At 67.4% G+C, this 24,935-nt stretch overlaps 4 protein-coding genes across 7 annotated transcripts in view; all 4 read left to right on the forward strand.

Annotated features, from left to right (window-relative positions):
* Positions 1–432: 432 nt before the first annotated feature.
* ENTPD2 (ectonucleoside triphosphate diphosphohydrolase 2) lies at positions 433–6,323 on the forward strand. The gene is given in 11 exon segments (XM_059073366.2): positions 433–708; positions 2,496–2,616; positions 3,212–3,362; positions 3,543–3,702; positions 3,782–4,009; positions 4,452–4,571; positions 4,658–4,915; positions 5,798–5,980; positions 6,051–6,143; positions 6,145–6,208; positions 6,211–6,323. Coding segments are annotated over 11 exon segments (1,698 nt in total). The 3' UTR covers positions 6,255–6,323.
* A 2,234-nt stretch (positions 6,324–8,557) lies between these two features.
* Positions 8,558–14,710, forward strand: NPDC1 (neural proliferation, differentiation and control 1). 3 transcript variants are annotated; one of them, XM_059073372.2, is made up of 10 exons: positions 8,558–8,615; positions 8,718–9,081; positions 11,911–12,057; positions 13,187–13,321; positions 13,410–13,580; positions 13,651–13,717; positions 13,807–13,891; positions 13,972–14,054; positions 14,173–14,269; positions 14,338–14,500. In XM_059073372.2, exons 2-10 carry the CDS (start codon positions 8,970–8,972, stop codon positions 14,404–14,406), a joined length of 966 nt encoding a protein of 321 aa, XP_058929355.1. In that variant the 5' UTR covers positions 8,558–8,615; positions 8,718–8,969; the 3' UTR covers positions 14,407–14,500. The 3 variants fall into 3 exon arrangements, with proteins under 3 accessions (XP_058929355.1, XP_058929354.1, XP_058929356.1); XM_059073373.2 differs by lacking the exon at positions 8,558–8,615 and having other exon boundaries at positions 8,728–9,081; positions 13,975–14,054; XM_059073371.2 differs by lacking the exon at positions 8,558–8,615 and having other exon boundaries at positions 8,722–9,081; positions 13,410–13,891; positions 14,173–14,710.
* A 3,691-nt stretch (positions 14,711–18,401) lies between these two features.
* Positions 18,402–21,448, forward strand: FUT7 (fucosyltransferase 7). Its single transcript, XM_067040092.1, has 2 exons — positions 18,402–19,806; positions 19,899–21,448. Exons 1-2 carry the CDS (start codon positions 19,794–19,796, stop codon positions 20,912–20,914), a joined length of 1,029 nt encoding a protein of 342 aa, XP_066896193.1. The 5' UTR covers positions 18,402–19,793; the 3' UTR covers positions 20,915–21,448.
* A 1,945-nt stretch (positions 21,449–23,393) lies between these two features.
* Positions 23,394–24,935, forward strand: part of ABCA2 (ATP binding cassette subfamily A member 2) — a 133,466-nt gene continuing 131,924 nt past the window's right edge. For both annotated transcript variants that reach the window (XM_067040253.1, XM_059073339.2), the window contains exon 1: positions 23,394–23,517. In XM_067040253.1, the coding sequence (XP_066896354.1) occupies positions 23,452–23,517 (66 nt within the window). In that variant the 5' untranslated portion in view covers positions 23,394–23,451. The remainder of the gene's footprint in view (positions 23,518–24,935) is intronic.

Consider the following 24,935-nt stretch of genomic DNA (forward strand, 5'->3'; position numbering starts at 1 on the left):
TGCTGACAAGTCCGGCCTGGGGGACCCTCTCCCTCATCCGCAGGATGAGGCTCTGTGTGCAGAGGCTCCTCCTCCCTCCTTGGGAAGCCTTTGGCCTCCCCAGTCCAGGCTTCTGGGTCCCCCAGGCGAAGGGGGCCACCGGGATGGGGGCTGGGCCAGCCTGAGCGTGGGTTCTCTTGTTTCTGGCCATGGTGTGGCTGTGGCCATCCTGTCCCTCTCTCTGCCTGTGCCCTCCTCTGTCACCTTGGAACTGTGTGGAGTAGGTCTGGCTTCACCCTGCTTGACACTCAGGTATGAGGTCTCAGCACCTTCAGGGCAGGCTCAGCCTGGGTCAGCTCAGTGTCCTGCGGGGTGACCAGGGCGGTGCCCTGCCACGCAGCCCAGGACTGGGTCAGCATCGCAGGCTGGCCAGCCCTTTCTTGCCGGGAGGGCATGGTAGGGACCCAGACGGGAGCCCACGTGGTTCCTGTCGCTGGCGTTGCCTCCTGCCTTCAGGACCAGGCCAGGGGAAACCCGGCTCTGCAGCGGCGGAACCCTTGGAACAAGCCTGCCTGGGAGGCAGCCCAGCCCACCCCCAGGCCCGGCCTCCTGCCGCCGTGCCCTAAGGCCGGAGGGGCTGGGGGTTCTCTAGGTCCTGCTGCAGCCGAGTGCCCAGAGGCAGAGCGTGGTCGGCAGGCACTTACAGGTCAGGGGGACAGGTCAGAAGGGGTGAATCTTTGGGTCTGAGCGGACAGGAAGGAGGAAGGTGGGACATAACCTCAGGGCGCCTGGGCTGAGACCAGGGCGCCGGGAAGGGCAGCGCGGGTGACTCAGCCGCCGCGTCTCTCACCTGTGCTCCGGAGCCCAGCGGGAGGTGGGCGGGGCGGCCCGCCAGTGGGCGTGGCAGCCGTGGACCGGTCCGCGCCCCGCCCCGGGCGCCTACCCCGCGGTCCAGGGACCTCCGCCTCCCGGCTCCCTGCCGCCGCGCCCTCAACGCCTGGTCCGCCCCGCGCCCCCGTGGCCGGGAAGGCGCTGTCGCTGCTGCCGCCGCTGCTACTGGCCGCGGCGGGCCTCGCCGGCCTCCTGCTGCTGTGTGCCCCCACCCGCGATATCCAGGAGCCGCCCGCCCTCAAGATGCACGCTGGAGCGCCCTGGGAACCCGGCGCGGTCCGGGAGCTGCTGGCTGGGCCGGGGCGCCGGGCGGGGAGGCTCGGACCGAGCAGGGCCAGGCCGCGCCCGCGTGGCAGCCGGGACCCCGCGCGCTCCGCTCCCGGTCCAGGGCGCGGCAGCGGCGCTTCCGGCGGACGCGGTGCGGGAGGCCGAAGTCCCGGGAGCTCTCCGCTCGCCGCGCCCGCCGCGGAGCCTTTCGCAGCGCGGCCGAGGGGCGTCTCTCCGCGGCGCCCCAGGCCGCGGCCCGGCCCGCGCCCCCAACACGTTCGGCCACCAGGGAGGCATCGCCTCGGGGTTTGGCCCAGATGGGATGCGACAGGCGCTGAGGCCCAGGGACTCCTCCCCAGCCTCTCCAGTGGCTCCCACAGTGCGGGGGCAGCCCTGGCTGGTCCTGAAGGGGTAGGAGCGGGCTAGGCCTGATCCCCCCACGCATCCCTGCCAGATTCAGCCTCCAGGAGCCCCGCCCTCCCTAACCCTCTACTGGGCTTGTGCGCCGGCTTGGTGCGTGGGTGGATGGTGGGTGCCCTAAGGCCCAGGAGCCCAGGATGGAGATCGCTGGGGTGGGTGCCCTGTAGCCAAGGGTGACCACCTGGTAGGGCTGCGGTGGGGCGGGCCACTTGGCCTGCTGCTGCTGCTGCTGGAGTTCCCTGTGTCAGGGAGAGGACCTGAGCGGCCCCTTTCCCGGCTCCGGTGGGCATGCTCTCAGCCCGGCTCCTCCTATTGGAATCTAGGCCCCCTGGGGGCAGGTGCTGGAAAGTGGCTCTTGGAATCGGGGTGCTGACGGTCACCCGTCCGACCTGCCTGGAAGGCCCCTGTGGTGCCGGGGCAGCTCTCTCTGGCCCTGCCTTTGAGGCCCAGGGAGGGGGTGTCTGCTTATCGCAGGCCCACGCTCAGCCTCAGTCCAGCCTTCCCCCTGGGGCCCTCGGTTCCACATCCTCAGGTTGGGCTGAGGTCCGAGAGATAGGGACAGAGGGGAGGAGGAAGAGCAGGCCCGAAGGGGCGCTTCCTGAAGCTAGCTTTTCTCCTGCAGCCTGGGGGCCTCATGCCCCCCGGCCACGGCTCCAAGGGTGGTCCTGGGACCCCTGACTCTGACCCCGCCCCTCGGTTTGCCCTCGCCAGGAAGGCTCCTGCAGTCGGAGGGCCATCCACCTCTGCTCCCGTTCTCCCCCCAACCAAGCTGTGTCACAGCGATTGTCCCTGGTCTTCTCTGAGCCTCTGAACTTCATTCTGAAGCTTCCACCCTTGACACAGGGTCGGGTGGGGTGGGCTGGAGAGCTGAGAGAGTCAAAGGGCCTGGCTTCAGGCCCCCGCCCCCCTCCTGAGGCTGGCCTTCCCCCCACCCCCAGTATGGCATCGTTCTGGACCCCGCCGGCTCTTCCCACACATCCACGTTCACCTTCAAGTGGCCAGCGGACAAAGAGAACGCCACAGGCATCGCGGGCCAGCACAGCTCCTGTGATGTGCGTGGTAAGGGTCCCCTGAGTATTAAGTGCCCCCTGGCCTGGATACCCACTCACTGCAGGGCCTCAGGAGCCTTCTCTGGCCTTAGCCTTTGCAGACACCAGCCATCAGAACCCTCTGCTTCATGCCAGGTGGGGCCCAATCCAGGCAGGAGCTGCAGGAGCTCCCCCAAAGACCCAGAAGGCTGGGTCCCTTCTTTGCCTACAAAAGGCTGGGTCCCCTTCTCTTCCTAGCAAAGAAGCCCCAGGAAACAGTTGGAAGGTTTGGGCCCTCCCTGGCCCAAGACTGGCCTCTGCATCCCAGGTGGGGCAGGAGGGGTTCCGAGGAGCTAGTGGGCACACCCAGGAAGGCCCTGGGCGGGCTAGGCTGGGTTGACGATAGCCAGTGCTTTGTCCTGGCACCTGTGTGCGCGTCCACTGGGCAGGTGGCAGCTCAGAGACTGTGGGTGGCACACGGGCGGGCCCTTTTGTCTCTGAACTGATCTAAGCTGCCACCTGGTTTAGGAGCACAAGCCCCTCCCCCACCGCCCCCACCCTGCTGGCCTACGGTCCACCTAGAGGCTGCTCACCAGGCTTAGGCCCATCTTGCTGCCTCTCTCTAGGTGGGGGCATCTCCAGCTATGCTGACAACCCTTCCGGGGCTGGGCAGAGTCTTGCGGAATGCCTGAGCCAGGCGCTTCGGGACGTGCCCAAGGAGAGACACGTGGGCACGCCTCTCTACCTGGGAGCCACAGCGGGCATGTGCCTGCTCAAGTGAATGTACCATACCCTGACCTCCTGGCCCCGGGGACCACGACAGCCTCAGCACAGGGTGGGCCCCGCATGTCCCCAGCAGCAGCCCTGGGCTGGGGCCCCCTCGGCTGGCTGTACACCCCGGCAGCAGGATCACGGCCACCTGGGGAAGATCCCCTCAGAGTCCCCCCTGTGTCACAGCCTAACCAGTCCAGAGGCTTCAGCCAACGTGCTCACGGCCACGACGCAGACACTGACCCAGTATCCCTTTGACTTCCGTGGTGCCCGCATCCTCTCGGCCCAGGATGAGGGGGTGTTTGGCTGGGTGACCGCCAACTGTCTGCTGGAGAGCTTTATCAAGGTGGGCCCGGTGCCCAGCCCGATGAGCCGGGGGTGTGGGCACCCACCCACTGACTGACCTCAACTTCCACTTCCCATAGTATGGCTGCGTGGGCCAGTGGTTCGGGCCAAGGAAGGAGATGCTGGGGGCCATGGACCTGGGGGGCGCCTCCACGCAGATCACCTTCGAGACGGCCAGCCCAGCCGAGGATCCAGCCAGTGAGGTCCAGCTGCGGCTCTACGGCCAGCACTACCGCGTCTACACCCACAGCTTCCTCTGCTATGGCCGTGACCAGGCCCTCTGGGGGCTGCTGGTCAGTGAACTCCAGGTGCCCTCCACTGAGTCCTTCTGGAGGTAGCGAGCCAGAGGGAGTGGGGGCCAAGGGCCCAGAGCAGAGCCTCAACAGCAGCCATACTGAGGGGGGCTGGGCTTTCATCAGCTGTGAGGACAGGTGGGCGGGGATCCAGCACGGACAGAGGCCCAGGGGCTGGAGGTGAGCCTGGGGAGTGGCCGGCTGCCTGGGGAGAAAGGAGGGCCAGGGCCAGATCTCGGAGGACCTGGACTGCCTGCCTAGGGGGGTTGGTTTTTGTCCAGCAAGAAGGGGGAGCCAGGGGTTGCTCCTGAGCTCAGAAGTGATGTCGCCAAAGTGGAACCTGTGGGAGATTTATCAGCTGGTCCTCTGGGGAGGCCCTCCTAGGGTCTTAGGGTGGGGACGGTGGGCAGTGCTTGGAGTGGCGGTGTGGCCACACACACCCTTGTCACCTGCCCAGACCCACGGCTTCCACCCCTGCTGGCCGAAGGGCTCTTCCACTCACGTGCTGCTCCAGGACGTGTATGAGTCGCCATGCACCACAGCCCGGCGGCCCCAGACCTTCAACAGAAGCACCAAGGTCAGCCTGTCAGGAAGCAGCGACCCTGCCATGTGCCGTGGCCTCATCTCTGAGCTCTTTAACTTCTCCTCCTGCCGCTTCTCTAGATGCTCCTTCAACGGCATCTTCCAGCCCCCTCTGGCTGGAAAGTTCATTGTGAGTCCAGAGGACTGGGGGTGCGGGGCCGGGGGCGTGCCCTGAAGTGCTTGGGGTCTGGTCACGGTGTGGCTGTACCCCCCTCACAGGCCTGCTCTGCTTTCTTCTACACGGTGGACCTCCTGAGAACTGTGACGGGGCTGCCCGTGGCAACCCTGCAGCAACTAGAGGTGGCCGTGGTCACCATCCGCAACCAGATGTGGCGTGAGGTGAGGCCTGCTCCCCCCCTCCTCCAGGGCTGTGCAGGGGGCTCAGCCAGCCAGCGTCACGCGTCCCGATCATTCATTCGCTCAACGAGTAGAGGGGGGTCTTAGGCCTCTCAGAATGCCCACTACAGTGGGGGATACACTGTTAATCAGACTTGAAAAGTGGCCAGGCTACGACAGGGAGGCTGGGAGCCAGATGAGACTGCAGAAGCCTCCCTGAGGCCTGACCCTAGAACCAAGATCAGGAGGGCAGAGAGAACAGCCAGTGCAAAGGCCCTGGGGCAGCAGGGAGCATGGAGTGGACAGGGTGGGGAGGAGTGTCGCTGGGAGAGCGTGGGGGAGAAGAGCAAAGCAGGGGAGAAGCAGAGGGGACTCAGGGGAGACTTAGCAGATAGAATTGGGGGTGGGGGAGTGAGAAACTCCCGGGTTTCTGGCTGCCACCATGGACCAGACGCTGGCCCCGGGTGAAGGATGGAGGGGTTCGGGCATGCAGAGGAAGAGGTGACTCCGGGAGAGGCACTGGAGTGTCTGTAGGGCTCAGTGGTGACGGAGGCCCCATCCTGTCCTCTTCGTGGCTAGTCTCAGACAGACTTGGGGGTGCTGGGAAAGTGGGGATCGGGAGGCAAGCCCAGGGGCCTGGGGTCAAGCCTAGGGCTTCTCCTGTTACCCCGACCATCGCCAAGTTCGCTGCAGCCCTCTGCCCCCTGCGTGGCCATCCCTGCTGTCCCCTGTAGGGCCCCCTCCCAGGCACAGGTGCTTGTTGCCATCCAGAAGTCACCCTGAGGAAAGAGCTCTGCCTGGGGGTGGCCCCGTCAGCCTCGTTCTTTCTGGGACCTGCGGTGGGGTCTCCAGCCCTGCATTGCCTTTCTGTGTCTGGTAGGGCAGAGACCTCCCGGTGGCCGCTGGCCCTACAGTCTCCCACCTGCATTCCAGCTGCAGGCTCGGGCGCCGGGGGAGCGGGCCCGCCTGCCCGACTACTGCGCTGGGGCCACAATCGTGCAGCAGCTGCTGTGCCGCGGATACGGCTTCGACGGGGGCACCTTCGGAGGCGTGACGTTCCAGAAGAAGGTGGGAGCCGGTGGGCCCGCGCGGGCGGGGGCGGGGCCGAGTGCGGAGGGGCGGCGCCTCCCGCCCGGAGGCCTGAGACACCGCGGTCGCCTGGGCGCTTGGCCACATGCTGAACCTGACCCACCTGATCCCCGCTGAGCTGCCCGGGCTGCGCAAGGGCACAGGACTTCAGCTCTTGGGTCGTCCTCCTTCCGCTCTTCGCCGCCATGCCCCTGGCTGCGTTCGTCCTTCGCTGCACCGGGCGCGCTCTGCCAAGCCTTCGAGCGCCACCTAGGGGCGAGTTGGGGGCAGCGGCGCCAGCCCCAAGTCCCCCATGCCTCACCCCAGCCCACTCTCAACATCTCTGTCCCTAATGAAGGCCGGCGCAAGACTCGAGCGCCCACGCCCACATTTGGCCCGGATAGGTGAAGGGAACCGAATCCAGCCCCCGCCTGCCCACTGCGGCCTTGGCTTCATCTCAAGACCTAATGCTCCTCCTCCTCTTACTGGGGCTGGGGATGCAGACACCCCGCAGCCCTCCGCCTGTGAAAACAGGGTTGGGTCCCCAGGGAATGGAATCCTGAGAGTCCCCTCCCACCCCCCCTAGTCTTGGGTTTTAGGGGGAGGGTCAGAGCCCACAAGCTGGGAGCCAGCCCAGCGCCTACTTGTAAAAATTTTGTAGTAAAAAGTTTTTCATAGAGCAGTGGAGAGAACGTCCGTGGGGTGGGGCGTCTCTGCTGTTGCCTGCTCTCCCTCTCCACAGTTTGTTTGTTTGTTTGTTTTGCGGTACGCGGGTCTCTCACTGCTGTGGCCTCTCCCGTTGCGGGGCACAGGCTCCGGACGCGCAGGCTCAGCGGCCATGGCTCATGGGCCCAGCCGCTCCGCGGCATGTGGCACGTGGGATCCTCCCAGACCGGGGCACGAACTCGTGTCCCCTACATCAGCAGGCGGACGCCCGACCACTGCGCCACCAGGGAAGCCCCTCCCCACAGTTTAAAAAAATTTTTTTTGGCTGCGTTGGGTCTTCGTTGCTGCGCACGGGCTTTCTCTAGTTGCGGCGAGCGGGGGCTACTCTTCGTTGTGGTGCGCGGGCTTCTCACTGTGGTGGCTTCTATATTTGCCGAGCACGGGCTCTAGGCGCGCGGGTTTCAGTAGTTGTGGCACGCGGGCTTGGTTGCTCCGCGGTATGTGGGATCTTCCAGGACCAGGGCTCAAACCCGTGTCCCCTGCATTGGCAGGCGGATTCTTAACCACCGAGCCACCAGGGAAGCCCTCCCTCGAGTTGGGTTGGCTGCACAGGCCCCCTCCTGGTCCCGAGGGAGGACCCCGGTTGTTTCTACTTCCTTCCTCTCTGGGCCCAGACCTGGGATGGTGTTGACTGACCCTGGTCTCTTGCTCCACGGTTGTGGCCTGGAGTAGCTGCCAGTTGGCTGGCCTGAAAGAGTCCCTGAGTCCCTTGAGTCTTCTCTGGCCAGCAGAGCCCCTGCAGCGGCAGATCTGCAGCAGTGACCTAGGCCAGACTGGAGTCTGGGCCCCGGCCTCGAGCTGGCCTGGGGTACGGGTGCGCATGGCAGGCAGGAGAGTGAGTGGGCAAGGCAGCTGCCTAGGGTGCAGGCACTGCTCAAGACCCGGCGGGGGGAGGGGCAAACCCTCAACAGGAGGTGGTGTCGGGGGATGTGGCGATCCGGGCCAAGAGGGACGAAGGGCCCATTGCTCAGAAGGATGACCCTTGCCAAGAGGCTGGCTGCGGCGCCAAGCCGTGCAATGACACCAGACGTCGCGTCCCTGCTGCCCAGGTGCTGTTTTCCGCATCCTCAAGAGACATCAGCCAGCCCCACCTGCTGCTCCTGCAGCCCCCCTTCCCTGAGCACTGTTTGCTCCAGCGTGGGAACGCGCGGTCTTGGCCGCACCTCCCCGCCGCCTCCCCCTTTCTGGGAGGTGAGCTCAGACACTGTTTCTGTCTGGTCAGTGCCTTGTGTGGGGGAGGATGGCGGTCCTTGTCCTGCTCATCAGCCCCCGCCCAACGCACGCACCGCGTACCCTTCTGGTTTCTGAGCCATTTCACAAACCTGAGGGCAGCCAGCCCTATCTTCGAAGTTTTGAAACACAAAGGGCTGAAAGGAAGCACCGCGCTGGGGGCCCCGCACGAGCCTGGGAGGTTTCCAGGTGGGATGGGGTGCGGGTGCTCTCAGGAGGCAGCCGGTGGGGGGTAGGGGCATCACAGTGCTTGCTGTCGTGGGGCACCCCGGAGCTAAAAGGCTGTCACCTGGGCACCGTGGACAGCTCTCAGCTGGCTGTCATCAGTAGCTCCAAGTCACTCTTGCCCCCTGGTGGCTTCACTGAGAGCGGCCGTCCCACTGCAACCGCAGCGGCCACCGGCACCGACCTAGTTCTGTGCATGTGTGTTTTGCCTTCACGGTGTGTCTGAATGCCCGGTGGGTCTTTGCGCACACCTGGGCATCTCTGTGCACCTATCCAGCTGTGTGCGCCTGGTGTCCTTCCGGGTCCAGGCAGGTCCTCCGCTCCGGGAGGGTGGGGGTGGGGTGGCAGTTAGCAGCCCGAGAGGGACGGGGCCCGGGGGAAGCGCATCCTGAGGAAACCCGTCCCCAACCAGTCCCTAGCCTAGAGAAGATCCCCGGCAGCACAGGCGGCAGAGGTTGAGGCACCCGGAGGACTGGCTGGATGGGTGGGAGGAAAGGGGGAGCAGAATTGGAGGGGGGAGGGGGCGCAGCCTCAAGGCGCCGTCCCGCCCCCGCAGGTGGAGCGCGCAGGCGCACTCCCGGCACGCGCGCCTCTCGCTGCCTCGCCTCCGTCCCGGATCCTTTGCCGCAGCGTCAGCGCCGCCGCTGCCTCTTTTCCTCATCTTCCGCCTCCTCGGCCTCTGCCTCCTCTTCCTCCTCCGCCCCCTCCGCCGCCGCCAACGCCGGCGCCTCCCCCGACGCGGCGCCCAGAGCCCGTGCCCAGCCCCGGGCCGCGCGGTGCCATGCTGCCCCGGCGGCGGCGCTGAAGGATGGCGACGCCTGTCCCTCCGCCCTCCCCGCGGCACCTGCGGCTGCTGCGGCTGCTGCTCTCTGGCCTCGTCCTCGGCGCGGCCTTGCGCGGTGCGGCCGCCCGCCGCCCGGGTGAGCGAGTGCACTGGGCGCAGGCCTCGCGCGGGGCGCCGGGGATCGCCGGGCGGGGGTCCGGCCGCGCGGCGCCGCCGCCGTCATCCTCCCCGCCGCCGCCCTCGCCAGGGCCCGCAGGCCTCGCAGGCCCCGCAGGCCCAGCCCGCGAGCCACCGCGCCGGCCCCGCTTCTCCCGAGTCGAGTAAACAGGCCCGGCGGGGAGGGCGCGGCACCGGACCGCCGAGGGGCTCCTCTGGATGGGAATTCTCACGGCTTCTTGGAGGCGAACCTGAAGTTGATTCGCTTCTTGTCTTTGTCTGAGTTCGTGAGCCTGGTGGGTCGGTGTCTCAGGAGGGCTGTCTCTGCGCGGCCCCGCGGCCTGGAGTCTGTCCCGTGGGCGTTTCTGTGTGTGCGCGTCTCCGGCACCGCGGGTGCGGGCCCGGCCCTGGGTGCCTGCCGGCCTTACTGCCGGTGCCCGTCCTGGAGTCGGAGTCGCATTGCTTGTCGGTCCCTATGCCTCGGGTGGTGGACACGCGCCTTGCTTTGCTGCCATGGTGGGGTCTGAAGTTTCCTTGGGCATCTGACAGCTTGTCCCAGGTTTAGGGTTTTGCTCTGGCCTCAGTGGGGACAGCAGGAGCTTGCAGTCTCTGCTTCCACACTCACCCTCTGCTCTGCAGGGCCCCTCCATTCTGTCTTCTGTGCTTGGGGTTGCAGAGCACCCCGCAAGGTAGACTGAGGCAGAGAGGGATGAGCCCAGGGTCCTGGCAGACGCTCCTGGCTCCCCAGGTGGGCACTGAGGTTCCAAAAGTCTGCGGGAACCCAGAACCCAGAATGCACTCTGCCAGGTGGCAGAATTGGGAGACTGCATACCCATGACTTCACTCGTTTTTCCTGGCAGCCGCATAGGAGAGGTGGTGTTCTTAGCCCATTTTACAGATGAGGAAATTGAGGCACAGAGAAATGACCACTGTATGATGCCACCGGGATGCTCACCTGGGCAGTGCGTGCGGTCTGCATGTGTGGCCTCAAGAGGCCAGAGCAGGGCAAGCCTCCTCCTGGGCACAGCACCCCTGGACCGAGGCCTGGCACCAGCAGGGGAGGCTCCCAAGGAGGCCTGAGGGCCAGAGCATGGCTGGCCAGGGATGGTGGAGGCTGCGTGCTGATGGCCTGGCTGCAGGGCGTGCAGGGTGGGGCCTCCTGAGGAGATGGATTATGGCCCCGGCACAGAGCCTCTGGGGCGGGCAGGTGCCGCCCAGCTGCTCATCAGCTCTGTGTGCACCCGGATGCAGGGCAGGGTGCCAGCCACTCTCCAGCTGCTGCTTTTCCTGGGACCTCCTCCCTCACCCTGAGTCTGGAGCAGGGGCCTTCCCGGGGCTAAACAGGCAGCAGCCACATCTTCCCGGGCTGGGGGACTAGGAGTGGAGGGAGGCCCCTGGAACCCAGAACCCAGAGCCAGCTCTGGAACTCAGGCCCCTACCCTTGCCCTGGCGCACTCTGGGTTCTCTGCACTAGGGGCTGGGACTGCCTGGCTCCCAGGTGCCCAGCTGGTGGGTGGGGTCCAAACGGACCAACTGGCACAGGCTTAATGTTTAACTAGCCCAAGCCCTGGGCCCAGTTCACTGATATGGGCGCCTGCCAACCCAGGTTGTACTGGAGGGGGGATCCCTGGGATGGGAACCTCAGCCCACTTGCCCACCTGCTGTAGGAGCTGCTGGAACTTCCTTGAAGGGATGCCTACAGCCAAGAGGCTGGGGGTGTCACGTTACCAAGGAAACCAAGCCAGGCCAGCCAAAGTCTGGAGAAGGACAGAGCCGGCATTCCCGGATGCCCATGTCACCCTCCTGCATCAGGGACTGGTCCTGGTTTTCCGAGATGCGCCCGCCCCCACCTCCCCAGACACCGCTGACGGTTCTGCTGGGTCTCCCCCTGGCTCCACTGGCGCTGCTGTCCCGTGAATGCGGCTAGTGTCCCAGGTCTTGAGACATTCCCCAGCTTTGAGGCAACTCACTTTCTGCATCCAGAGAGGAAACTGAGGCAGAGAGGGCCACCGCCCTCCACCACCCAGCATCAGGATGGGAGCCTTGGTCACGTGTGCAGGACACTGAGGTCTGAGCCCCAAATTAGAAACGGCCTGGCCTGTAGTGCCAGGCCCTCCCCAGTCCCTGGCAGTGGTGGCTGCAGGAGTGACCCCGGCCTGGTTTCTGTTTCCGAAGCAAGTGAGATTGGCAGACTCCGTCCCCAGTATCCCCAGCCCCGGTGGCTCGGCTGTGCCCTGGGGACGAGCCAGAGGGTAGATGTGGGGGCGGTGACTCCACCCTGCTGCCTCCCAGCTGGGTCCTCTAGGGCTGTAGGATGTCACGAGGAGGTTTGTGGTGGGGGTGGGGGGAGGCAGCCCTGAAATAGGAGACCGCCCCGAGGTGGTGGGAGGGAGCGACCTGGGCCCCACCCTCTGGGGCTCCCAGGTTGGGCAGGGGTGAGAGAGTCGCTCTAGCACAGGTTGAGACCCGAGGTAGGACTTGGAGCGCTGCAGGGCGCTAACCGGGAGAGCTGAGCGGTCTCTGGATGGCAGGGGACGGCTCCTGTGCGGAGAGCTGGCTCAGGTCTGGGGAGCGGCCTCCGGGGAGTGGGTGAGGTGAGGCCGGAGAGTTCCGATAAGCGTTAGGAGGGTTTGTCTTCCTGATTCTCATCCCTGGTGCCGGGGAGGAAGGGCCTGCCCAGAACAATGGCCGGAGCCGGGCTTGGCCAGCTCTGCAGGGAGGGGCTGGGGTGGTCAGGACAGTCCTGCTTACTGTGCAGGGGCTGAGTCAGGCCGGCCGTGACCCTGTTCTGCCTCTGCTTTCTTCTCAGATGCAGCCGTCTGTCCTGGGAGCCTGGACTGTGCCCTGAAGAGGCGGGCGCGGTGCCCCCCGGGGGCACGTGTCTGCGGTCCCTGCCTTCAGCCCTTCCAGGAGGACCAGCAGGGGCTCTGTGTGCCCAGGATACGCCAGCCTGTGGGTATGGCTTCCTCCCTTCCCCACCTGGTACCTTTGACCCCAGCCTCACCTCTCAGCTCTCCTGCGCTTTGTGGGGTGCCAGGGACTCTCCAGTCCCCCTCCAAGTGGCCCGGTGATCCTTTCCAGATGGCACCAGCCCACAGCTGGGTGGTGGGCTGAGGCCTGGGGCAGTTAGCCCCTCCCAGGGCAAGAGGTATCCAGTGTGAAGTGCTGGGGTGATTCTGGGAGAGGCAGGGTCAGAGCTCCCCTGGCTTGGGTCTCCGCAGGGTTGGTCCCAGACCCCTCAGGCACCCACTTCTCCACCCGTTGGGCCGCCCCTGCTCCTTGCCCAGCGACCCCTCTCTCTCCATCACTCACCCATCCTGTCTGCTTGATGGTGCTGGCGGTGCCCTGCCCGCCGGCCTGAGCCCAGAGTCTGTCGGGATGGTGCCAGCCAGAGTGACTCCAGGTGTGATGGGGCATTGCAGAGGGTGCTCTGGGGGCTGGGAGGGGCTTCCTGGAGGAGCATGTTCCTGGCAGTGAGTGGGGCGGGGGCCTGCTGCAGAAGGCGCATGCTCTGCACTCGGGGTGCTGGGCGGGGGTGTCGACTTGGAGCCTCTGTCTGGACAGCGGTGCCGACGGCAGGGACGAGGGGGACCCAGCCACGGCCCCGCCCCAGCAGCTGCCCTCCCTTCCTCCTGATGGCCTGGTGGGGGCGGGGGTACAGGATGGGGCTTCTCCGCATTCCTTGGGGGGACCTGCTCGTCTCGGCAGTGGGCCAGGTGACGCGTCGCCCCCGTGTTCCTCCCACCGCCTTGTGGGTACTGCGTGGGGTGTGGGGCAGCACCCCTGCCCTTCTCCTGGCCTCTGCACGTTTCCATAGCACTTCCACCCCCTGACCGCTTTCCTGGGAACGCTGTGCTCACGCAGAGCTCCCTCCGTTGTCACCATGGCAACCGGGATGGCCAGGAGCAGGCTGGCTGGTACCTGGTCCTCTGGCAACAGGTGCCTGGGAGGAGCCTGGAGGGAGAAGGAGGCCTCCTCGGCGGGGAGGGCCTCTCCCTCTCTCCCTCTCGGAAGGCTGCCTGTAGCTGGTGTTGCCAGGGAGGGGCTGGGGGCCTCTCCACCTGATGGCCCTTCACCCTCCCCAGGGGAGGGCTTGCCCCAGCCCAGACTGGAAGATGAGATCGACTTCTTGGCCCAGGAGCTAGCCAGGCAGGAGGTGGGGCACTCCAGGCTCACGGCCCCACCCCAGCCTGAGGGGAGACAGCGGCTCCCGGAGGCCGGTGAGACCCCGCCCCCTTCCCCTGTCCAACTCCTCACCACCCTTGACCCCAGCCCGGTCTTGCTGTTTAACTTGCCTTCCCTCTGCAGCATCCACCTTGGGGCTCTCAGAGCGTGGCCGGGGCCCCAACCTGAGCCTCCCCTCCACGCGGGGAGCGCCCACGCCCCGCACCTCCTCCCTGCGCTCCGCTGTGTCATCTGGGCCTGTGCACATGTCCCCGCTGGAGCCACGGGGCGGGCGCGGTGACAGCCTTGCCCTCCGTAAGTCTGGCCGGGCGGGGAGGCAGGGTCCTGCCCGAAAGGCTGCCCTCACTGCGCCCCCTCCCTGCAGTGCTGATCGTGGCGTGCTCCGTGGCCGGCGCGGCCGCCCTTGCCGTGGCCGTTCTCTGCTGGTGTCGGTGAGCATGGGGCCGGGCTGGGGGTGGGCGGCCGGGCCGCCGGGCGGTGACCCCGCGGGTCTCAGGTGTGGTGTCTCCACCCCCCGCAGGCTGCAGCGAGATGTTCGCCTGACCCAGAAGGCCGACTACGCGGCCCCGCAGGCGCCCAGCTCCCCAGCCACGCCCAGGATCTCGGTGTGTGGCCCCGCCCTGCTCGCCCGTCCGTCCGTCGTCCCCCTCCGCCTCGGCCTGACCCTGTCTCCCCACTCCCGCAGCAGCCCGGGGACCAGCGGCTGGCGCACAGCGCGGAGATGTACCACTACCAGCACCAGAGGCAGCAGATGCGGTGCCTGGAGCGGTGAGAAGCCCCACCCGCCCCGCCCCGCCCCGCCCCGCCGCAGGCCCAGCCACCCCTATCCCGGGGCCGAGGGCACCTGGAGGGTGAGGGAGGACCCGACGATCCTGCCCCCACCCAGGCATAAGGAGCCCCCCAAGGAGCTGGACTCCGCCTCCTCCGACGAGGAGAACGAAGACGGCGACTTCACGGTGTACGAGTGCCCCGGCCTGGCCCCGGTGAGTGTGGGGGTGGGCGGTGGGTGTCCCGCCCCTGCCCTGGACCCACCTAACGCCAGCGTTCGCAGACTGGAGAGATGGAGGTGCGCAACCCACTGTTCGACCACGCCTCTCTGTCCGCGCCCCCGCCGCAGTGACCCGAAGGCTGATGCCCACCCGCTCATGGACGCGCTGCCCACGGGTGGGGAGGGGCAGGGCCCAGCCTTTCCCATTAAAGAGACTGTGTCCTGACGCTCGTGTGCTTGTGGCCGGGGCCCCGGGGCGGCTGGGAACCCCTTGCCGGGGAGACTCCCCCTGCTGCCAGGGACCTTCTCTGCTCTCCGTTGCACCTGTCCCCTCACATCTGGACGCCCCCCGGTCGAGGGGAGGAAGACGACCCAGGAGACAGGCGTGGATTGGAAAGCCTGGAGACAAGGCAATTAAAGCACATTTCACAACTTCGGCTGGGTGTGCTGGAGCCTGACCCCCCCCCCTTCCCCACCCGGGCCATGTGGAGGGACCCTGGAGCGGGGCCTCGGGCTGCCTTCCACGCCCCGAGAGAGGCGTGGTCTCTGTGCCCTTCGTGGGAGGACCCTGTCATGGCCCGCTGGGGAAGAGAGGCTTTATTTTTCCCAGGCAGAGGACCACCCTAACCTCTTTCTCCTCCAGGCCTCCCCCACCAGCACTTGCGCCCCAGAGCCGGGGAGGGGAGGAGTGCGGCACAGGGCCGGGCCAGCCTGAAGTTGGTGCCCCTCCCTCGAGCCCGCTGCCAGCGGGCACCCCAGGCCTCGTGCCTGCCCTGTGTCCGCACGGGCTGGGGGGCGGGGAGGGATGGCACGCAGGACTTGGCTGTGGCCCGCGGCCTGGGGAGGGGGGCACGCCAGGGAGAGGGACACAGGCTGCACACAGGCGGCTGGGCCAGGTCAGGGGACAGAGGTGAGCGGGGCCCTGGTCCACCCCAATCCCCCACCAAGGAGCGGGAGGCCCGTGGAGGGGGAGGGGGACCTCCAGCTGAAGGCCCAGCGCGGTCAAAAGTGCCAAGACTGGGCCTGGCAGAGGGGTTTCTGGGGTCCAGGAGCAGCGGGGGCCTGGTGCACACAGGGTGTGGGTATCGGGCCCGTCTGCCTCACCGGGGCTCGGGATGAGGGGTGGGTTGGGTTCAGAAGTCCCTTAGTTATTCCTAGGGGTGGGGCGTCCAGAGAATGCTGGACCTCTGGCTCCTTGATGGATGGGGGCAGCCGTGAATGAGGAGGACAAAGCCAGTTTGGGACGGTCAGGTCCCCGAGGTGGGGCTGGGCCGGGGAAATGGGGTTGGCTCTGCTCAGAGCTGATGGCTTGTCCTAAAGCGGTATGTTTCTGGGGCTAGAGCCCACCCCTGACTCCTGGGCCGTGGCCTTGGGCTGGCCCTCAGCAGGAAGCCTCAGTTTTCCTTTGATGCACTGGTGCGGGAGATGAAAGGGGCCGGGTACAGGGAGCCGGGAATGAGGGTGGCAGGGCGGTGAGGACCGCTGTCCACTGTCGTTTAATCTGTATCATGAGGGGAAATAGCCACGAAGGAAACGGGGGGTGGGGGGTGGGCAGAGAGATTAAGTTCTCGCTCAAGGGCAAGACACCCAGGCTGATCCAGCCCAGGCCAGTCTGTCTCGCCAGCTGGAACCTGCAGACCCAGGGCCGGAGTTTCCCCTGGAGCCCTGGGGTCAGTCCCTGAGCTCCTGGTAACTTGCCTTTCCCACCTCGTGCTGGCCTGACCTGGGCAGAGAGCGGCCACCCTACGTGCTGACCATTGTCACCTTCCAGACGACGGCACCTAGGCAGCAGGAGCGTGGGAGGCACGCAGTGCCAGCCCGAGGGGCGCCTCGGGGAGAGGGCCAGAGCCCGGCTGCCAGGCCGGCTGCCCCAGGGGCGGGCCTGAGCAGAGCCAAGTCCAGACGCGTGCCCAGAGGGCCCCCTGGTGGCCACGCTCCCAGCCACCGGCTCTTGCAGGGGCGGACTGAAGGCAGCAGAGGGGAGCCTGGGCACCCTTTACTCCCAGGGAGAGGGTGAGGCGGGGGCTCAGGGAGTGCCTCTGGGAAGGTGGGTGCCCAGGCTGGCAGGTGGGGCTGGGGGTGCAGCTGAGGGAACAGCACGAGGGCAGTGCCGGAGGGCAGTCACAGCAGGCGGCAGCTTTCAGCCTCCCCGTGGACCACCTGGAGGCCACCAGCCCCTCCAGCCATCCTTCCCTTCCTGCCCAGGCTGGGGAGCATGGCCACATCCTGTCCAGGGGCAGCTGCAGCGCCTGCCGGGAGCTCCTCCAGGGCCCTGGGGGTGGTGCAGGATGGGGACTCGGCACCCCGGAGCGGCCGAGCCACCCAGGCTGGCAGGAGGACCAATTTGCGCAGCGCGGGGAGGACGTCTCCTCCTGGGGTCTGCAGCTGGGGAGCTGCCCACTGCCTAGGCTCTCGGCTAGGGGGCCACCCCACCCCGCGGTCTGTGCCAAGCACCATCTTAGCCCCAGGGTCTATGTTGGGCCGTGGCGGTGTCACCCTCGGGCACCTACCCTCGGGAGGATACCAGGCCAGCGAAGCTTCCTAAGGAGCGCAGGCACACGTGCGTCACCGGCCCCGCCCCGCCCCCACGCCCTCTAGTGAGAACCGGCTGGAGGTGGGGTGAGGCAGGGCCTGTGAGGGTCCCAGGTGGGCTCAGGGCTCCTGGTGGGGTGGCCAGAAAAAGTGCTCGTGGGCAGGGCCCCCGGGCTGGGGACCGGAGCAGCAGCTCCAGCCCCAGGGCAGCCCCCTGCACCCCAGGGCCCGTGAAAGGAAGGGTGGTTGAGGATCCGACCAAGAGCAGGGGCCGGCTCTGTCTGAGCTCACCTGGGGCCAGTGGAAGTCAAAAAAGCCAGATGGGGAGCGGGCCTGGAACCGCTCGGCGCCTTGTGCGCGGCGAGTGGGCTGAGGAAGGCCCTCCTCCCTGGGGGACCCCAAGCCCCTGCCCTCCCTTCCCTGACCCGGTCCGCCGGCCGCTATCTCATTGCGGAGGCCACCGGAAGGGGGATCCTCTTCCCTTGGGCCCTGGGCAGTGAGAAGCAGGGAGCTTGGGGACAGGCCGGGGGCAGCCCTGCACTCGGCTGCGGGTGTGACCCTGTGGGCCTGGGTCCCAGGTGCTCTCGGGCTGCTAAGCCGGAGGTGGGTGCCCGCCTGCGTCCCAGTGACTCCGAGGCCCAGGGCTGAGCTGGCAGGAGGAGGCCCCATTTCCCTTTGACTCAGACTCTCTCACCTTTTTCTTTTTTCTCTGAGAACCTCTCGTTCTGACCCATCTCTGGGCCAACCTCGGAGCCCCATTTCCCAGCCAGCAGGTTCTCACGAGCGGGGGGGGGCCCAGCCACTGGCAGGCATGCCAGGGGCCCATAGGAGCAGCAGCCCTCGCGTAAGGGTGGAGGAGGTTCCTTTGGGTCCACCCAGGAAGGGAGCGGGCTGCGGGTGTGGGTGAGGCCGGTGGCAGGGCCCCAGGCAGCCTGGCAGTGCAAACAGGAAGGGCAGAGGCCCTGGCAGCCAGGAGCCAGGTGGCTAGCAGGCTGTGGCGGGATCGGCTCCTTCCTGCTCTCCCCCGCTGCCCGAGGGCCACCTGCCACAGGGAGAGGGGGTGGTCTCCTGCGGGGCCCCCCTGCCAGAGAAGAGACGCCTGGGTGGAACCAAAGGCTCAGTGCCACTGTGGTCCTCTCCCTAAGTGCTGACTGCCGGAAGGGCAGGGGTGACGGCAGCTGTCCGCTCCAGTCAGGGCCCGATGCTGGCCCGTGGGAGCCAGACCTGGTGGCTGCTTCCACACCCCGGACCACCAGATGGTCTCCGACAGACCCTGCAGCCCCCGCCCCGCCGCCCGCCGATGTTGCACAAGGCGTCACCGCAGCACAGAGGTTATGCAGGGGGTGGGGAGCCTCAGAGGCCCCAACTGCCCCCCTTCTCCTGGACTTGCCTCTGTCCCCCTCCATGGGGCTGTTGCCAGCTCCCCGGTTCCCGCCCTGAGAGCGGTCTGGTCCTCATTGGAGGGCAGGTGTTGGGGGAGGCCAGTAGCCCCGGGAGCCCGAGTGGAGCAGGACAGGAACTTCAGGGTGATGGGAGGCGCCCAGGGAGGCGTGGGCGGCAGATCCGACCAACGGTTCCTGGTTGCTGTTCCTCCCACGACAACCAGCCCGCAGCCTCCCCAAACTGGACAGGCCTGAGGCCCTTAGGACACTGGCACGAGGGCTGGGCCTCGCCCGGCCACGTCCAGCCGGCTTGAAGGAAGCTGATGGCTGAGCGCGGGGTGCAGGCCGGAGCCAGGGCTGTCCATCTCCGAGGAACCAGGGCAAAAGGGGAAGGAACTGGATCTCCATGCCTGGGCCTCCAGGGCTGGCCAGACAGTGGGGGAGGAGAGGGACTCTGGACTTCAGCCTTCCTTTTCCTGGAGCGGGTGCCAGCCCCCTGCCCACGTCAGGGACAGAGCGACTCCTTCCCTTTCCAGCCTGGAAAGCCCCCTCCCTGCCCCCGCTCCCACCCTGGGCTGTGGGACCTGGAAGAAGAGACCTGGAGCCCCCAAGGGCAGGCCTCCCACCCCAGGTTCCTGCAGCTCTTCCCGGCCCGGCAGGAACCCGGGGCCCCGCAGCCGGGGCTTCCACAGACACGGGTCCCTGGGAGGGGAAAGAGGGCGTGGCAGCCCCACAGCCCAGCCCGGGGCCAGGCCCAGCCTGGCACCTGCCCACCGTGGGCGTGTGCTGGGGCCTTGTGTGGGCAGACGCTCCTAGGACCCCTGGACGGAGCCCCTCTCTGGGAACCTGGGTTCCGGGACAAAGGTGTCCTAGAGGCAGCAGGGGTGGGATGCGGTGGAGTGGCCCAATTAGAAGCAAAGAACAGGAGAGACCTCAGCCTCCTGGCAGACGGCTGAGTGCAGCACATCTGCAGCAGGAGGGTCCGGGAGCCCACGGGAGTTGAGCGGGCGGTGAGCAGGGGAAGTGGGTGATGACACAGCACTGGGGGAGGCGGTGCTGGCCTGGGCTCGGCTGGCCTCTGAGGGAAGCGTGCCTGCCCTCCACGGACACCCCAGGCCCGGGCAGCAGGCCACAGCTGGGTGCTCAATGGCTGGGCCACACTTCTGGGGCGGGGGCCGCCTCTGCTCAGGATGGCCTCCCTTTCCCTGAGGCCACGCGGGCCCTCTCCTCCTCCTGCCTCCCGTGCCTGCCCCGTGCGTCACCTCCAGGCCTTTCCAGAGGCCAGCAGGGGTGGGGGACACGGTCCTGGACCCTGGCTGGGCACCCTTCCTGTAGCCGCCCCCCCCCCTCAGCAGCCAGAGGACTAGAGGGGGAGGCGGGGTGAGGATGGCGGTGATGCCAAAGGTCACCTCAGGGTGGGGGTGAGGGCGGGACAGGAGCGGGAAGGTACCCTGGTTGCCCTCCCCGTGAGCAGAGCAAAGGACAGCATTTCCAGGTGGGGCTGGGTGCAGGGCACAGCTGTGATTTCAGGGCATCCCCGTGCAGCCGCGGCTGTGATTTGAGAACCTCCGGCTTCTCGAGTAATTAATCATCCGGGAGCTGCCGATGCATAATACCGGTGAGTGTCTGGTCTTCGGGGAAGCTTGGGCTGGGAGGATGGGGCCTGGGGCGAGCCCAAGGAGACAGTTTCTCTTCTGGTGTCCTGTGCAGGGGTCAGCCCCGCGCCGAGGCTTCGGGCTTTGGGGGGCCTGGCGGTAGCGGCTCTTCTCTCGGCACTGTGGCTCCTGTGGCTGCTCAGGTCGGCCCCTGGGGGAGCTCCGGCGCCCCAGCCCACGATCACCATCCTCATCTGGCACTGGCCCTTCGCCAGCCAGGCCCCAGAGCTGCCAAGCAATACCTGCACCAGCTACGGTGTAGCCCACTGCCGCCTGACCACCAACCGCAGCCTGCTGGCCAGCGCCAACGCCGTGGTCTTCCACCACCGAGAGCTGCAGACCCGGCAGGCCCGCCTGCCCCTGGCCGAGCGGCCGCAAGGGCAGCCCTGGGTGTGGGCCTCCATGGAGTCGCCCAGCCACACCCACGGCCTCGGCCGCCTGCGTGGGGTCTTCAACTGGGTGCTGAGCTACCGGCGTGACTCAGACATCTTCACGCCCTACGGCCGCCTGGAGCCCCGTGAGGGGCCGGCGCCGCCGCTGCCGGCCAAGAGCAGGGTGGCCGCCTGGGTGGTCAGCAACTTCCAGGAGCGGCAGCGGCGCGTGCAGCTGTACCGGCAGCTGGCACCCCACCTGCAGGTGGACATGTTCGGCCGCGCCAGCAAGCAGCCCCTGTGCGACGACTGCCTGCTGCCCACCGTGGCCCGGTACCTCTTCTACCTGTCCTTCGAGAACTCCCAGCACCGAGACTACATCACCGAGAAGTTCTGGCGCAACGCGCTGCTGGCCGGCGCGGTGCCCGTGGTCTTGGGCCCCTCGAGGGTCAACTACGAGGCCTTCGCCCCGCCTGACGCCTTTGTGCACGTGGACGACTTCGGCTCGGCCCGCGAGCTGGCCGCCTTCCTCACCAGCATGAACGAGAGCCGCTATCGGCGCTACTTCGCCTGGCGAGACCGGCTCCAAGTGCGGCTGTTCAGCGACTGGCAGGAACGCTTCTGCGCCATCTGCGCCCACTACCCCCACCTGCCCCGTGGCCAGACCTACCAGGACCTCGAGGGCTGGTTCCGCGCCTGAACTCCTTCCGCTGGAGGAGGCAGGGGAGGGTGTCTGGGAGCCGGAGGTGTGGGTGGAGCCCTGGGTGTGGAAATCCAACCCACTGGCATCCGTCCAACCAACCCCATGGGCAACCCACGGGCTGTCTTGGGTGCTGGGGATGGAGGCCAGGAAGCAGGGGTAGCCTTGGCAGGCTGCCCGGAGGCGGAGGCGAGTGGGCCCAGGAGCCACTATTTGGGGGCAGAGGTGTGAGCAATGGGGGTGCACGTCGCCGGGGCCCATCAGAGACGAGAGGCTACAGAGGCCCTCCCTCCCCCACCTTGATCATACCTTGGGCCAGTCAAGGCTGTCCTCCTGAGGTCTGTGGGGGCAAGACCTGGGCCCCCGACCTCTGTAGCCACGGTCCCCTCTTCCGGGATGTGCAGGCTGGAGCCCCGCGTACAGACCTGCGTGGCCCCGACCTGAGACAGCCAACCAGCTTCTTGGGCTTTTGGCAGCCTGCGGTCAGTCCCCTCGGGGGAGGGGACACCAATCGATAAAGAAACAAAGGACACGAATAGCATGGCACGTGTTGCGTCTGCTTCCCCCCCCCCCTCCCCGCCGCCACCTTGGCCACACGGGCCTTTGTCCCGGCCGGATCCTGCCCTCTCCATCCCAGGCCTCTGTCCTCCCAGCTTCTTCAGCCACACTGAATGGCACCGCAGCAGAGAGCCTTCCCTGACCCCCCAAAGGCCGAGGGGCAGAGAGCAGCGGCCAAGGACAGAAACGCGGCTGGGGCGGGGGACGGCGCCCCATCTCGAAGGCCCTGGCATTTCATTCTCAGGCTGCAGGGTGTCCGGGCTGTGACGAGGTCTGGTTTTTGATGTGGGGCTCCCTGTGGCTGGTGGTAGCACGGGCATCAAGAAGGCACCAAGGTTACTGCTGCAGCCAAGGGAGCCCTTGTGGCGGGCTGTGTGGGGGGAGGGGAGGCAGACGGTGAGCCTCTGGGTGGCGCTGACAGGGCCCCAGGAGCGCATTCGCCCCTACCCCAGGTGGGGTGGGCAGCAGGTGGAGGCAGGAAGCTGCCCGCCCACTTGGCAGCGGCTTGTGGGGAAGGCCCACCGGTGACTTCCTGCCCTGCCCTGGCCGAGGAGAAGGAAGTGTCCTCAGGCTGCAGAGGGCGTGGTTGGGGGGATTGTACTCTGCCCTCTTCCCGGGACTGCTTCTCCACCGCAAGGAAGGAGCTGGGAGGCGGTGGGGAGGTGCGGCCCCCCAGATCTAACAGTCAGTTTAGGATGCGTCTTCTTTGTGCAGCCCAGACACTGGGCACCGTTCACAAGTTGGGAAACTGAGGCTGGGAGGAGCCGTCAGAACCCACCGCCAGGCCTCTGCTCCCCGCAGGGCCGGCCTGCCCTCTGCTGCCCTCTGCTGGCCTCCCCGGGAATGGACCGCCCCACCAGGTTCAGACCCGGCCTCCGTCTGTTCCGCCGCTTGGCTTCGGCAGGCACCAAACCACCTCTGCGGAATTCACTGGACCCCAGACTCCCTGTGCAGAGGCCAGACTCATCCTCGCATATAGGGCGAAAAATGAGCCACTAACAGAGGGAGCAGCCTCAGTCTCCCCGAACTCCGGCCTACCCCGCCTGCAGGGAGCAGTTCTCGCTCTGGGTCCCTTCCCTTCCTCGCTGGGCCCAGGGAGGTGCAGACCCGGCCGAGCCCAGCCAGGCCAGTCCTGCTACTTGGTCACCAAGCGGCTCATTCACAAGTAATGCAGGAAACTCTTAACAAGGGTAGGGCAGCCTACCTGCAGCGCCACCTGCTCGTAAGTGGTGCAGGTCGGGGCTGCACCCAGTGGGGCAGGAAAGCTGAGTCCTGAAGGTGTGAGAGCAGGGCCCACCCTGTGCATAGGTGGGATCTGCACGCAAGGCTGAGCTCCCCTCCCCAAGTGTGGGCGGCTGCCTCCCTCCAGGCCCCAAGTGCCCTGGGCACCAGGACCTGTCTCTTAGGTCCAGATGAAATTCCTGCCATCAGCCCTTCTTCGGGGAGGGCAAGGCCGAGGTGGGGACCTGATGGGGGACGACCGCTCCCAGCATCCCCTCAGGGCGCCCTCGGCCAGGGCCAGTGACGACCTTGGGGTGTCTCTGTGGGAGGAGGATTTCAAGGGGGTGGGGCGCTGCGCGCAGGCCTGGCGCCCCTGGGAGAAGAGCGCCCTGGAAGGGAGTGAGTCGGGGGTCTCGGTTTAGATGTGGGCTCTTGGGCGCGTCACGTCAATGCCTAGCGAGATGGGGGGCGACCAGAAAGCCACTCTTGGCGGGTCAGAGCTCCAGGAACGGCCCGGGCGGGCGGGGGCCCCGAGCGGCGGGCACCGGGCGGCCCCTTTAAGGGGGGGCGGCGCGGGCTGGGGGCGGGCGCGAACGGCTGTCGCCGCGGCCGCCGGGGCGGAGCCAGCGCCGAACCGGTCCCGGACGCCCGAGACGCCGCCCCGCGCGGGCGATGCCGAGCGGCGCGGCGGGTGGCGGGCGGCGGGGCGCGCAGAGGAGCGGGCCGCGGCGCGGAGGCGGCCGGAGCGCGGCCCCGCCATGGGCTTCCTGCACCAGCTGCAGCTGTTGCTCTGGAAGAACGTGACGCTGAAGCGCCGGAGCCCGGTGAGCGACCCCGCGCGCCGCGGGCCTGCGGGAGCGGGAGGCTGCGCGCACCGGGGCCAGCGGCGCGCTCCCCGCGAGCACGTGCGGCGGCCCGGCCGGGCACGCGCAGACCCCAGGCAGGCGGGGCGAAGGGCCGGAGACCCCTCACCTGCCCCCGCGCCTGCCCGCGCTCCGGCCTCCGGGGAGGGGGCTCGGCAGTGCCCGGCCCGCCGCCTGCGTCCGCTGACATTCGTGGTGCTCGGATGAGTCACGGGGCGGGCGTCCTCCACAACGCGCTCTCCGGGGCCAGCTTCGGGGGTGGGAGGTGGCCCTGGGACCCTGGGGTCTTGAGAGGTCCTGTTTCCCAGGGCAGAGGTCTGGCTGGGTGTATGGATCCAGCGCAGAGGCTCTGTGGTCTCTGGGCCCAGCCCCCTGGCGCCCACTGCAGGGACCCTGTCCCTCCCCTCCGTGCAGTAGCCCTCTGTCCTTGGGCAGGCACCTCTCCCCCCCCCACCCCCCCGCCCACATCCACTAGCCCTCGCTCCTGCTTTCTCACCACCGGCAGTGTCCTTGCTGTGCCAGCCTCAGCCAGCCCGAGTCCCTGCATCCTTTTGTCCTTTGGGGCCAACCTCCCTGAAGCTGATCCACTCTCTGATCTCCCCCACCCAGCCTCCTCTGGGGACTGGGTGCTGCTGTTTGGAGCTGTGACCACCCCAGCTCTCTGCCCTGTGCCTGAGGTTGCAGGGCACAGCAGCTGGCAGGGGCAGGAGCCCCGGTGAGGAGAGGTGCTGGGGTGGTATGGATGTCATCATGCTGACCGTCACTGCTCCGGCCCTGGGAAGGACAGGGGCATCTCCTGCTGGCCTGCGCAGCCGGCAGCAGCCACACACCAGAGAGGCCTGGGCGGCTCGGGTTCCTGACTGGGCCCTGGGGATTTTCCAGGATGGGGCCCAGAGCAGGTCAGGGTCTGGAGATGGAGCCTGAGGCGGAGGCACCCTCTTGTCCATCCGGGGTGTGGGAGGCTCCTGTCCGCCCTGGACCCGGGACCCCTGGGGCTGACCAGCTCCTGCCTGGGGCCCTCCTTGAGAGGGGTTTTGAAGTGCACAGTGGGAAACCCAGGCCTGCAGATGGGCAGGGTGGCCGTCGTCACCATGGCCTGGCAGGATTCCCCTGGGCACCTGGCCCTGGCAGGGAGCCAGGGTTGTGTACACTCCCTGCCCAGGGCGCCTGGGGCTGGCTGGCACTGGGTTCCATGGATCAGGCCTGCAGCCTCGGGCAGCCTCTGGCACAGCTTCCTCCACCCCAGGTTTTGGGTCACTGGGGACAGCAGGGCGGGGATCCGGGGATGAAGGGGGACTGGGACGTGGGCACGCATTAGTATCAGCCCCAGAGTTCTTGGCAGGAAGGACCCCAAGGGGCTGGGAGCAGAGGCTCCAATG

Source organism: Kogia breviceps, chromosome 8 (genome assembly GCF_026419965.1).
Source record: "Kogia breviceps isolate mKogBre1 chromosome 8, mKogBre1 haplotype 1, whole genome shotgun sequence".
Taxonomy (NCBI): Eukaryota; Metazoa; Chordata; class Mammalia; order Artiodactyla; family Physeteridae; genus Kogia; species Kogia breviceps.